The sequence below is a fragment of the Suillus fuscotomentosus genome (assembly GCF_016647785.1).
Source record: "Suillus fuscotomentosus strain FC203 chromosome Unknown F5891scaffold_10, whole genome shotgun sequence".
NCBI classification, from domain to species: domain Eukaryota; kingdom Fungi; phylum Basidiomycota; class Agaricomycetes; order Boletales; family Suillaceae; genus Suillus; species Suillus fuscotomentosus.
Genome location: NW_024539522.1, coordinates 283,137 through 294,812, shown reverse-complemented (window position 1 = coordinate 294,812; position 11,676 = coordinate 283,137). Strand labels below are relative to the sequence as shown.

The following is an 11,676-nucleotide window of genomic DNA, read 5'->3' as shown; positions in this document are numbered from 1 at the left end:
GGTTGGTTGTGAAGATACGAATGTCAAATTTATATTGACAAACAACAGACTACCAAGGTTAGGTTAGGAAGGCGCGAGGTAGGCAACGTTGTTAAGGCTTTGTACGTTGCCGGCAAATTGGTGGAACGGTGAGGTAGGCGACGGCCCGCTAGCTTCAGGGGATACCGTGACGTCTAGTAACGGCACAGACGAGCTCGAAACTGGAAGGTGTAACAAAAAGGATCATATCAGCACGGTGTGCCGTTGCTTTTATAGATCTCTTAGGCTGACATAGAACTCTAATTGCGGCAAGGCAACATTTCGCGAAACACCGCGGCCGACCTGATTCATGAAAAAAAGGTTCCGTGTTTCTTTGCTATCACTGCGTTCTGAGTGATTCGACTTGTCCAAACAATGAATGATCTCGATCTATCGTCGCCTTCTCGTGCCTACCCAAGTCCATCTTCTTCGACCTATCGGCGCGCTGGCATATATCTGGCAGTCTACCCGCTCCGAAATCTCATCTGTTTCATCCGATTGGATCTCTCTCGACCTTGTGGCATTGACTCTTCAACTGTCGCACGCGGCGGAAATACTGCACCCATCTTACTCAACCAATCTTCGTTTTGGGATCTCACCTATTTTGAAAGTCGCTCGGTTAGACCCGTCAAGAGGTACGTATGGCAGTTCCATCAAAACAATCTCATTCTTGGTTGCCGTGATAGACGAGGATAGACGCTTGTTGCAGGAATGGCTCATCATCCCATTCTATCTCAACCGTTGCACTCAGTCGACCCAGAGCGTGGTGTCGTGTTCCCCCCGATTTAGGGATAGTCAGAGGGACTTGCCGTCCCTGCAATGTGACAATCGGCCCCTCTCCACCAATCAGGGTCCTTGCTTCCGTCTTCACGAAAGCTTCAAGGATCAACGTAAGTTTCGGCTGTACAGCAATCAACTACTTTGCAGGCCCGAAATAGATGTCAGGTCATTACACCGCAGTCCCTACTGGGGGGCTCACTCAAGGTTTTTCCAGAACAGAGTAAGTCTGTAGAAGTTCGACAGCTTGACGTCGGTTAACGCATTCTGATATTGTGTAGACCGTAACAATTCGAGCATACATTGCGGCATATTTTTTGAAATCCGCCATGGTTAGGGTTCTCATTAGTAGACTTTGATGGGCCGTAGGTACGTCCCACACGTCTTCAACATTAATTCTACAGAGGGTTGATTGCGCACAATTGACATACTTGAACGTCCAGACTACCAGTCTTCGTCATACTGCCCTTTTGCCATGACACCCCGTCAATATTAATGTGTGATCGCATCTCCAAGATCCACGGTCACGGCTATTTACCTTTTCCTCAAACCCTTACTAATTTGACTATTGGAGCGCCTTTGCGGAGGTCATGTACGTACGACCCTCGCGAAGCAAACGTGGGCAGGGGTAGGTTTTGTATGCAGAAAGAAGTTACAAGGGTCATTTTTGGATCATTTTGTTTTGGTCAATCCACGTGTAAGGAAATTTTAGAATAATAATGTTTTATCAAGTCGATCTTTTTTATTCCGTCACTTCAGCCTTGTCCAGTTCTACGCAAGCAGAATTTATATTATCAACTGTTCTCGTCTACGGTGTCCACCATTCCTGAGGTCGAGATAAGGTAGCGGCAAGGATCAATACAGTCGCGCTGCATACATACGGGCGCAATAGTCAAAGTAAGTAAAAAGATTCTGCACCGAATGGGGTGTGAACAAGATAGCGGAACCATTAAATTGGTTCAACTTGTAGGGAAAAGATAATAGGCTGGCACTTGCTAAAACTCGTTGGCTTCTTTGACCCGGGAGCGCGACCGTGACCAGGATACCTAAAGGAGTTGTGTGTCCGGAGACTTTTTATTATTATATTATATTTTATTTGTTGCGAGCTCATTGCATGGTAAAGTAGGCGGCCGGTAACAAGTCATTCAATTTGGAGAAACCTTGCTTGCATCGCATCCGACGGCCGGTTAACTGAGCAGCGCAGGAGCCCTCTGAGAAATTTTAGGAATTAAATAAATTCACTAACCTAACGGGCGCGCCCCGCCCCGACAGCTAGCGGAGGAATAAATTCACACTCCGTTTTATTTTAAAGTCCGCTATGTTTTTGCCATGTAGGGACTTGTTAGGCCGTGTGGCATGAGTACTCGGCCGAAAAGAGAGGGAGGTATGTAATGTCTTTATCCCAAGATGTAGGTGGTTAGCACATGCCAAAGTGGCAAAAGGCACAGTCAAAGCAATATACGTACCATCCTTCCATACATGAACGAGTCTATCAAACGGGGCGCCGCACGTGAGTAAGAGACCCGCGGGAGTTGTTACATTGGAACATCTGTTCAGGGTAGACATTGCCGCAGGGATCAACCATAGATGGGCGGTTACACACCTCAAGTTCGAAGAATATCGATTTCATTAGACATGTTTACGAGAACGATTTAGTGTCGAGCATGACGTTTCAAAGAGGCTAGTCTGCACAGCTTCCCTTTGGGTACTGGCAAGTCCCCTCGGACACCGCGCTGAGAATTATCAAAGTCAATATTAATGGCTAATGGCGAGATTCGAACGGGCATGCTGTTACAGAAGCAACCTCCTAGCGTACACTTGTCCCAAACGAAGACCCAGATGACGATTGACAGCTTCATGGGACCCAGTGTGAACATTTCTGCAAAATCATGTTTTCTCCAACATACACGGCACGGGTAGCCGTCCAATCCGGAAAGACGCCCAGTGCCTGGAAAATCAGGCCTCTTGACGTATCGCTTACAACAAATCACCCGCTTGCGTCGCAGTTCAACTGAGCGCTGTACATCGGCTGCGTCGCATCAGAGGCACTGATCAACACCGTGTCAAACGCATGTTCGCCTTGCAGTTGACATGCTATTGTGAATACCGGAGTAAATTACATCTTCATCTTTGAGGTGGGACCACTGGATAATTGACGAGATGTAAGGACGCAAGTACATACCAAATACCACGCTGGCCTTGCACGGGACCGCATGACGGACAATGTGACAACGCCCCACTGCAAACGGCGCCCAAACCGCAGTTAACGGATCAGGTGCTGTTGAGCGAGGCGGTGAAATTACAAAGCGCTTTTGAAGGATGCAACGCAAAAGGGTGATTTAAAGATGCGATTGGACGGAAATACATCCTTGTTGATGAAAAACCACCTTCCTAAGATTGAGCAAATGTCAGGTAACAGGGCTGGGCAATACGGCCCACATCGAAAGTGATCATTAAGATGCATAACTTGTCGATCTCAAAGAGCTCGGCGTTGATCGATATTTTGGTGCGGGAACCGCACGGCCTAAAAGATGGCCAACGTTCAGGGTTTTAGCTTCCATTGGCAGCAGATGGGAATGTAGTCAGAAGAAGGTACTTACATGGTTTCGCCAGACCTCTGCCAGCAGGACTTGGACCCATTACTACATTCGGGTATTGTGGCGGTGACCGAAATTTGGGAATTAGTTGCCTTGCTTGCTGGCAGTCGTTAGCGCAGCCGTGGCCATCGTCCAGCCGTCGTCATTGTCACCGTTCAACGTAGGTTGTGTCTAACAATCTAACGCTTTGTGGGTCAATTTCATTGCCAGCTTGTATCAGTTAGTCGCATCGCGATACATTTCTTTTTCTCACTCTCTTGTCTTAATCTCGAGTGTGTGGTTTATCCAAGCTCTAGTCAGAGTTCAAGAGGCTATTCAAGCTACCTCTTTCGGCGGATTATTTGACGAATCGAGCTGGTTTCGTATCGTCAAACATGTCAGTTCCTTCTTACCAACTCAATACGCCTCGTCCGCGTCCTCCTCCACCTCCTCTGCGCTTTCAGAAATCTCAAAATTCTTCATTGACGAATACGCACTCAAACGCGCAAACACTCCTTTATGATCTTCCTCATTCAACTTCTGTTGTTTCTCCTCCTGGAAGTCCGGCTGCGAAACCTGGTGTATTACCGCCATCCTCTCCTTCATTTGCTGGCAGACCCAGAGGCCGAAGAAATGGTCACCCTGGCCCAACGCCGCCCCCTACTTCTCGAAATCGATCGATCACCCCTCTTGGAGTCTCTCGCAGCGAGCTCGAAAAATTTGCCGAACTTTGTCGTGCATGGTATGCCTTTATTCTCAACCGATTGTCCTGTCAATCATAATTCATGTCATCAGGTACTTCAACCAAGATGAAGCGTCTGGGCGACTAGTTACTCAGACACTAGCAAATTTGCCTCCTGCTCAGCGAGCACCATTTTCACGCCTTCAGGCATCCATTCGTTCTGCTTACCATGCGAGCGTCAATGCCCGTCGACACGCGGAATTTCAGGCACATATCAACGCGACTCAGCCTGGTGGTTCATTAATGCCGCATTCTAGAGCAAATCCTAGAGGTCCGGTAGCTGCGAAAGAACGCTTTGACCGATTAGATAAATTTGTTAAGACCTGGTGCACTATGGGCATGCCTGGAACCAAGCCGTTCTTTCAGGCTTTGTGGGCAATTCTGCGACTTCAAGTTGTCCCAGAGCCTCTTGGCGGTGCGGGGGCGAACCGAATACGCTGGGAATTTGATGACGCCGTTTTCAAAGAGTCTGCGTAAGCATACCAAGCATTCATTGGCATCTAAATCTATCATACTTACTTTTTACACACGGCATAGTGGGAAAGACTTCATGCTTGATGCTATAGATGTCCTCAAAGGAGTATGTCATTGTTATTCGTTCATCGTCGATGTACTCAACCAGCCTTTCAGGTGTTGGCCTTTGAAGAAGTTTCATCCTCGAAGCACGACAGCAATTGCGCGTCTCATCAGCCACAGCCTGCGCACTTGCGCTGCCGCTCACAACCTTTATCTGCTCACCGCGAGACTATTGGTTCGTATGCTTCACCAATTGCCATGACTACCCAGGTAAAGCGCGCGAGAGCTACAAGCGACCCATTTTTAGATATGCCCGCCCTCTCACACTCCGTCCCTTCTGCTTCTTCTCAATCCTCCGGAGCTACCATCCCTTCCTCTGAAACTCCCGAAGATTGCCCAAGTTCCATTACCCCACACGATCAACTTGGGGAAGACGAATCATTACCCCCGCTTCGATCAGAATTCGTCGCAGAAGATCCAGAGGATTACTTGCGCATCTGGACGTCTCCGGATCTTCCAAATCCCGAATTGTTATCGTTACTAACTGTATTTCCTTCATTCATCACCCGTTGCTCTCTGCCGCGTTTTACCGCACCTCTGAATGCTCGTGCCGCCGACATCGAGGAGGGCGAGGAGGAGAGAGCAGAAGGCAAAGAAATTCACTTCGGCACTGGATCGATGTGGATTAGTTCCAAGCCACGCGGCGATGGGTGGCGTGGAGACTGGTGGACAAGATTCGTCCTTTGGTGGCGAAGATTGTTCTGCTAGATATTGTGCTCTACGTCGATGACACATTGGACATATGTAACACTCCTTGTTTATCATTTTTGCATATACCAGCGTACACTTACCATTCACAGACGCTTTTTCAAATGGACGCAGACTGTCAGATAAGTATATCATTATCCAGTGAATTGCTATGCATATGTTTCGAATATACAATCATAGCATATTGGACCTCCCACTGACGTAGTTCAACTTGATACCAATTACATGAAGTCTCCCGGGACCGTCGATTCATTAATTTCGGGGTGATGGGATCATGTCTGCACGTAAACGCCGAGTACCCTGGGCCATCTCGTCAACATGCCCACTGAGCGCTGTTTCCGAGTAATGGCCCACAGGAACAATGCCGTTTCCAGTGACAGTTGAGTCTTCGAGTACTCGTTTAGGTGCTATGAAAATCCTCACGCGTGAACGTAAACACAGGAAATTTATGTATACACCGAAGCTGCGTCACTATGATAGGCCACTTCTTGCAATTTTCTTTGACATAAGTATTTATTACTCAGACGCTGATTTGCGCGCCCCTCGGGCCAGAACTGCAACTTTTTCAACCTGTCAAAGCATGGGAGACTATCGACACCCAGTGTTCGATGTTCAAGATAGCGTCCCTGTAGCCATCGCCAAGCGCTTTCCATCTTAGATCCCCAGAATTTGGATAGACTTCGCTTGTGCATTTGAAGGACAGCAGAGGACAGGCTGTCACTCGGCGAGTCGATACATGTGATTGAAACTGATGATAGGTCCGGAAGGAAATTCAGTCGGATCCTCGCCAACACACCCTTGTCAAGGGGCCGAATATCAACCCACATATCTCTTATCATGGAGCACTGGAACAAAACCCCACAAGGTTCTTGCACCCTGACGTGATCTTCCAGGATGCTTGTCATGAACATTTCGTGATGTTCGAGGCCTTCTCATCTCTGTTCACATGAAAGACTCTTAAAAATACTTCGGCCTCGATATTTGTTCTGGTGGATCTGATATATAGTTATCTTTGCATTTAAAGGTGAGTAATAGAGTTCTGGTTCAGCGGCAATAGTCAAGGGTCTTCCACGTGAACTCATACTAGAAGTTACTGGACCCACCATGTTTCCCATGTCCCTTACTAGGCGCGCCTGGAGATCTGTCATTTGTACAAAGATAGACAAATTTTCCTGTGCACGGCATTTCTCGGTGGCTTTCGGTAAACCTGCAAGGACTGTCATGTTGGTGCAAAGTTCCCCAAGTGAGCGAGCCCTTTGGCCGGAACTCCTTCTGTTCCTTCGTCGGAGCTGTACCATCTATACGGCACTTGTATCAGCCCCTTTCCTTGATGGGCTCTCTCCGTTGGATCCAGAGCGTTTCGGTCAACTTAGCCCTCGTTCTGTAGCGCGGCTCGCTCAGCAGCAGACGGAGACCCATTTTATTTCCGGAGATTATGCCTGAAAAGGCCTTTGGATACAGCTGCGGATTGATCTCGGACGTTACTGGGTGTCATTTACTCTTTTTTTGTTTTTATTTATTCCAAACGTGCATCTAGAACGCACTGGCTCTGCCCGCAGCCCGCCTGGCTGCGGCACATGTACGAGATGGCAACGGGGTCGCACTAAACCAGAACATGTTGCGTAGCCATCGTCACTACAGGCAGATCGTCTTATTTCTGTCTAGTTGCTCCATCGCTGGTCGGCTAAATCCTTTTCCCCCGCTTCTTTGCGGCATGCGACGCTCCTGATAAATATTCGGCGCCAACTCAACAGTCGGTGTCGTACATGCCAATGGAGCGTGGCCATACGGCGGCCTAACTTTTCTTCTCAGATTACTCGATCGACTACTACTTTGTGCTTTCTTCATAATCGTGTACCTAGAGTTCTCGAAATACATGTCAAAAAATACTGCTTTCGTCGTTTTGAGCCCTCAATTTTTTCTCGCGTCCCCGGATAACATTTCCCTCCATGTGCCCCCCCGGAGCAGGTTTATAGCCCATCGCGTGCTACGATAATGAAAGGGCCCTGAGTTTATGACTTATTGGGGCTTATGATAGCGGTAACGAAAATCCTCCACATCGCGCGTGAGGAAAGAAGACTGCACTAAAATGTTACTGCTTCTTGCTTCTAGAATCTGGGCTAAACGGCGGGGAAGAATAATTTAACTCGCTTGGACGACCGACTGAGGTTCTGAGTTTCTCCAGTCGACCTCCAAAGGACTTACGGCAAGCGATTTTATGCTCTGCCCTGCAGAAGCCTCAAATGAATGACCAAAATTGCTCTTGAAAAATTGATCTGTTTGCACATGGCACTAATATTAATGCCTCCATAGATTCCCCCCGTGAGATTGAGATGAACCAACCGATAGTGAGTTGGTGTGAACGAAAATGTGCCTAGATAAAAATATGGAAGAATAACTATGGAGCTGGTTGATTGAGTCCGGTACACATTGTAGATTGTCTGGATCACTATGTGAAATCGCCCTTGAACATTCAACTTCCACTAAATGCAAAGATGTTGGGAACGTAGCCCAGCAGCAGGAACCCCTTACCCTCCACGCCGCGTCAGAATAACCAAGAAGCGAGACCATTCCGATAAAATAAAATCACATATTTGGAGGACGACGGGACTTGATAGCGGCAATTTCGATATCTTTGACGCGGCTGCTTTGCTCAGACCTAGAAGGGCATTGAGCGTGACAGAAAATGGACAGTCATGGGTATAATTCCTACTGTAGCAGCCTTTCCTGCAGATGCGCATTCGCTTGCGCCAACCGCGCATTTTCACTCTGAAGACCCGCATTTTCCGCTATCAAACGCGCATTTTCACTCTCCGTTTCTGCCTTTGCAGCCTTTAGGTCCTCGAGGTACTTCGCCTTGAATTTATTGCTTTGGTCCAGCGCACTGAGCTTTTTCTCCATTTTGCGAATATATGACGGTGACTTTAAAGCGTCCAGTGCTTCTAGATGCGAAGCAATGCTTTCCCCAGTAGTTTGGTCAACAATAAAGGGGTTGGAAGAGGTGCGTTCGAGGGGTTTAGATGCATGCGCGGGGACATCACGTTTGAAAGTACTGCTTCCGCTCTCGAAGGCAATGGGGATGCGAGGTTTCGTGCCTGAGGTCTACAACGATTTAAATCAATCTCTCTGTAACAGCTGAGTCCAGACCAACCGTTTGCGCCCCGCCGCTATTTTCCCGCTCCTTGCCTTTGTTCCTGGTCGGCGTCTGCGGGAAAAAGTCTGTTTCGAATGTGCTCTGGTCCGGATTGTCGATGCGACGGCGTGATGTCTGAGGTGGAGTAAGTGGAAAGGGGATTTGGATACCAGATCGCTGATCCACAGACGCAACTCTGGGTTTCTTTGGTGTCCTCTGGTCTATGTTTCCAAGACTCTGGTCCGCACTTCTGGACGGACTGATTTGTTCGAGGTCATCTTCTGGCGATGTCTCTTCCCAATCCCCCATCGTCGAGGCCTGAGAGGATTGGGAGCCAAAAAGAAATGAGCGCGTTCGGTCATTCATGGCAGTTGCATTTTGCTGGGGGCTACCATATTGTGGCGTTGAAGTGGCCTCAAGTTCTGGCTCAATTAAGGCGGCCGCTATATCTGCCATCCTCTTCCTAGGACTTTTCTGGGGTGTGCTCAATGTTCGAGCTGATTCTGCTCTCTGCCTCTGAGAAGGAGGGGGCCTCGACGATGCAGGTACAGAGGGAGATACAGAACTATGCTGTTGTGGGGAAAAAATAGGGTCATCTACCCAATCTGAGCAATTTCGCTTGAGTCACTTCCACGTGCAATAGGAGAGATCCTCACAAAAGAATCTACACCTCTCGCTCTGGATTGACCTCGGGCAAGTGTAGAACTCACTGAGCGGCAAATGTCAACCACCGATACTTGGAGGCCATTTTGAACATACCGATTGGGATTTGAAGATGTTTGACTAGTCCTTCTTATTGCAGTTTCGCCATGTGAGCAACGTACTGCACCATTTGCATCCATAGGACTCGTCGATTGCGTATGCAATTGGTTGAAGGACATGATGGTTCCAGTTGAATTCGAACACCCCCTATGCGATATTAATAATACATATCAGGTGACTCATTTGAATTTTGATAAGGGCTTGGCCAAGGCTTGGCTGTAACTCTCCTCAACTCGTGCTTGTAGCGTTGCGGGGCTTGTTCACTATATCGGATAACGTCCACCATGGCGGCCCCATCTAAAGGGATTTCTTCCTTGATCTCTGTCACCTCAAAATATGTCGCGCCGTCCGACCCATCTTTGCCTGCCCTTGCCTTGCAGATCACTAGCCTTGTGGGCTCATACATGATTTGGGTTGGTGTTACGAATCAACCACCAGAATCTGTGCAGAACGCAGCCCTCTCTGGCATGCTCGGTAAAGATTGGGCGTGTGCTATGCCCGCACCACCTGGTCATGCAGTAAGTAAATGATGTTAATAGCCAATTATACACCAACAATGGCCTGAGCGAGTTCTGGAAGGGGTTTGGACCTGCTACCTCCTTGTTCCGATCATCAAGTTCTGATGTATCTTTTTCGATGGCGCAGCGTCTTGGTAAGTGGAGCCCATTTTTTGTTCCGTTCGGATCGCCGTGTCCTTTACTGATTTTACTCCACCGATTCCAGCGCGGAGGTTTCATCGACAGATATTCTTATCGGTTGATGTGCCTGCTACCCTGCTATCAACACGACAAGGGTCTAAGCTATTGTTTGATGCAGAGAAAGGCATAGTTGCTGCGCTCAGCAGCCTTGGAGATGAACACGGCCAAGAAGTATCCTAAATTCTGCCCTAGCATGGTTTCCATCTCTTCTCCAACCAATTTGCTGCGCAAAGCATGTGCGAGGGGGCATGACATGATTTGGTTGGCGGATTTTATCTGAATTCCATATAATACAAATCATGTTGTCAAATATCGTTGGTAAGTCCTGATCTCGCCACGGAGGTAACCCTGGCCACGTGTTGTACTAGCTGGGTCTAGAGCACTTGGATGAAACTCGTGTTGGCACGAAGTTGGCACTGTAGTAATTTTTTATGAATGAAAAGTAAAATTGATTGGGGATTCGTTGTTGAGGCCTAAGATCGATTAGCCGACCCTTAACCCCTCACATAGTAGTGGAACCGTGTGGCACTTGGCGCTATTCGACTCATTTGTGGCCTGGGACTAACTGCCATTTATTTCCTGTCATTGCCGTTGACGACAACGGCGACCACGAAACAACTAAACGGCCTACTATTATTTTCTGAGACAGCAGCGGTACTAACTGTTTTCTCATAGACAGAGTATGTCGGAACCCGAACTTGCCTACATGACCAACACCAACGAAGACTTTGATCTCCCTCGCTGGCAAACTCACGCTCATCTGGAACCCTTGTCTTCATCTGCTCAGGCTGCTCAGTCCGCTGCCAGAGCATCCTATCTTTATCCCAGTGCACCGCCTCCTCCACCACCACAGTCTCTCACAACTGTCGGTCAGAGATTGCCGCCCCTGCATCAATCACCTGGCTCATCTACTAGGCAGCCTCGCCTGGCTCATATCCTTGACCACGATCAACCAACGGGCATCACATCTTCATCTTTCCTTTCTACCGGTTTGAACCAGCTTTCGAGGAGTGCGTCATTGGGTGGTGGTAGTGGAGCTGGTAACGGATCTTCCAGGGCTCGTCGTCACCATCAACCAGAAGATCTTGAGGGCGCTTTCAACCTTGACGCCCAAACCTGTTCCTAGTTCGAGGCACATGGCTGCAACACCAAACTCCCTCTACCCATCCGGCGTTGCCTTCCACCAATCTCAACCAGGTCCCCCTCCCCCCAACAACAGTGCTTCTCCCACAGCTGTATCCAGCGAACCGTATTCAGAAATGTATTATAATGGTTCCAGTGGGAACCTGCCAAAGCGAGCTCTTACACAGCATGATCCTACCCCCCGTTCTGGACGTTCACCAATGCGTACGGGCAACTCACTCCTGGATCCATACTCTCAACAAGCCCAGTACTCACCGTCTACCACCCCTTACCTCTACGCCTCATCATCTGATGCTCAGAGGCCTAACACTTCATCTGCCTATCATTCCCATGCCCGCGGCACCTCTCAAACCAAGGTCGAACCCTCAACGCCACCAATATCATCCCCGTACACTCCGCAGAGTGCTGCGCAGGCTGCATATGCTGCGTATGCGATGGACTCCTCCAGTCCCGCTCCACACCAAAATCAGAGTCATCTATCAAGCCAAGCATCTATCAAAAGTTCCATCTCCACCCCAAATACTCCTCTGTCATTTGCTCACC

General features: G+C 48.6%; 5 protein-coding genes across 5 annotated transcripts; 4 read left to right on the top strand and 1 right to left on the bottom strand.

The window, feature by feature from the left end:
• The first annotated feature begins 101 nt into the window (after positions 1-101).
• Positions 102-1,371, top strand: F5891DRAFT_34826 (uncharacterized protein). The gene is made up of 4 exons (XM_041371456.1): positions 102-653; positions 705-1,018; positions 1,077-1,164; positions 1,239-1,371. Exons 1-3 carry the CDS (start codon positions 398-400, stop codon positions 1,152-1,154), a joined length of 648 nt encoding a protein of 215 aa, XP_041229778.1. The 5' UTR covers positions 102-397; the 3' UTR covers positions 1,155-1,164; positions 1,239-1,371.
• A 2,142-nt stretch (positions 1,372-3,513) lies between these two features.
• F5891DRAFT_34737 (uncharacterized protein) lies at positions 3,514-5,533 on the top strand. Its single transcript, XM_041371451.1, has 4 exons — positions 3,514-4,113; positions 4,167-4,586; positions 4,651-4,693; positions 4,744-5,533. The coding sequence occupies exons 1-4, from the start codon at positions 3,767-3,769 to the stop codon at positions 5,395-5,397; spliced, it is 1,464 nt and encodes a 487-aa protein (XP_041229777.1). The 5' UTR covers positions 3,514-3,766; the 3' UTR covers positions 5,398-5,533.
• A 2,130-nt stretch (positions 5,534-7,663) lies between these two features.
• On the bottom strand, positions 7,664-9,455 carry F5891DRAFT_1013368 (uncharacterized protein). Its single transcript, XM_041360787.1, has 5 exons — positions 9,290-9,455; positions 9,187-9,239; positions 8,549-9,135; positions 8,111-8,499; positions 7,664-8,056 (listed from the first exon to the last, which is right to left on the bottom strand). Exons 1-5 carry the CDS (start codon positions 9,409-9,411, stop codon positions 7,984-7,986), a joined length of 1,224 nt encoding a protein of 407 aa, XP_041229776.1. The 5' UTR covers positions 9,412-9,455; the 3' UTR covers positions 7,664-7,983.
• A 54-nt stretch (positions 9,456-9,509) lies between these two features.
• Positions 9,510-10,449, top strand: F5891DRAFT_1013366 (uncharacterized protein). Its single transcript, XM_041360786.1, has 3 exons — positions 9,510-9,810; positions 9,872-9,944; positions 10,016-10,449. The coding sequence occupies exons 1-3, from the start codon at positions 9,577-9,579 to the stop codon at positions 10,168-10,170; spliced, it is 462 nt and encodes a 153-aa protein (XP_041229775.1). The 5' UTR covers positions 9,510-9,576; the 3' UTR covers positions 10,171-10,449.
• An 800-nt stretch (positions 10,450-11,249) lies between these two features.
• F5891DRAFT_927749 (uncharacterized protein) lies at positions 11,250-11,546 on the top strand (the record flags this gene model as incomplete). Its single annotated transcript, XM_041373903.1, has 1 exon — positions 11,250-11,546. A coding segment is annotated over one exon (297 nt), but the record flags the coding sequence as incomplete, so codon positions are not given.
• Between the last annotated feature and the right edge of the window lie 130 nt (positions 11,547-11,676).

What these genes read in the sequence shown, in the direction of transcription:
- F5891DRAFT_34826 (XM_041371456.1), top strand. Translation starts at nt 398, where the DNA reads ATGATCTCGATCTATCGTCGCCTTCTCGTGCCTACCCAAGTCCATCTT. An exon ending in TCGGTTAGACCCGTCAAGAG is followed by an intron (nt 654 to 704) that starts GTACGTATGGCA and finishes TTGCCGTGATAG; the next exon opens with ACGAGGATAGACGCTTGTTG. An exon ending in CAAGGTTTTTCCAGAACAGA is followed by an intron (nt 1,019 to 1,076) that starts GTAAGTCTGTAG and finishes GATATTGTGTAG; the next exon opens with ACCGTAACAATTCGAGCATA.
- F5891DRAFT_1013366 (XM_041360786.1), top strand. Translation starts at nt 9,577, where the DNA reads ATGGCGGCCCCATCTAAAGGGATTTCTTCCTTGATCTCTGTCACCTCA. An exon ending in CCGCACCACCTGGTCATGCA is followed by an intron (nt 9,811 to 9,871) that starts GTAAGTAAATGA and finishes GAGTTCTGGAAG; the next exon opens with GGGTTTGGACCTGCTACCTC. An exon ending in TTCGATGGCGCAGCGTCTTG is followed by an intron (nt 9,945 to 10,015) that starts GTAAGTGGAGCC and finishes CACCGATTCCAG; the next exon opens with CGCGGAGGTTTCATCGACAG.
- F5891DRAFT_1013368 (XM_041360787.1), bottom strand. Translation starts at nt 9,411, where the DNA reads ATGTCCTTCAACCAATTGCATACGCAATCGACGAGTCCTATGGATGCA. An exon ending in CGAGAGGTGTAGATTCTTTT is followed by an intron (nt 9,136 to 9,186) that starts GTGAGGATCTCT and finishes GAAATTGCTCAG; the next exon opens with ATTGGGTAGATGACCCTATT. An exon ending in ATAGCGGCGGGGCGCAAACG is followed by an intron (nt 8,500 to 8,548) that starts GTTGGTCTGGAC and finishes AAATCGTTGTAG; the next exon opens with ACCTCAGGCACGAAACCTCG.
- F5891DRAFT_34737 (XM_041371451.1), top strand. Translation starts at nt 3,767, where the DNA reads ATGTCAGTTCCTTCTTACCAACTCAATACGCCTCGTCCGCGTCCTCCT. An exon ending in GCCGTTTTCAAAGAGTCTGC is followed by an intron (nt 4,587 to 4,650) that starts GTAAGCATACCA and finishes CACACGGCATAG; the next exon opens with TGGGAAAGACTTCATGCTTG. An exon ending in CTATAGATGTCCTCAAAGGA is followed by an intron (nt 4,694 to 4,743) that starts GTATGTCATTGT and finishes CCAGCCTTTCAG; the next exon opens with GTGTTGGCCTTTGAAGAAGT.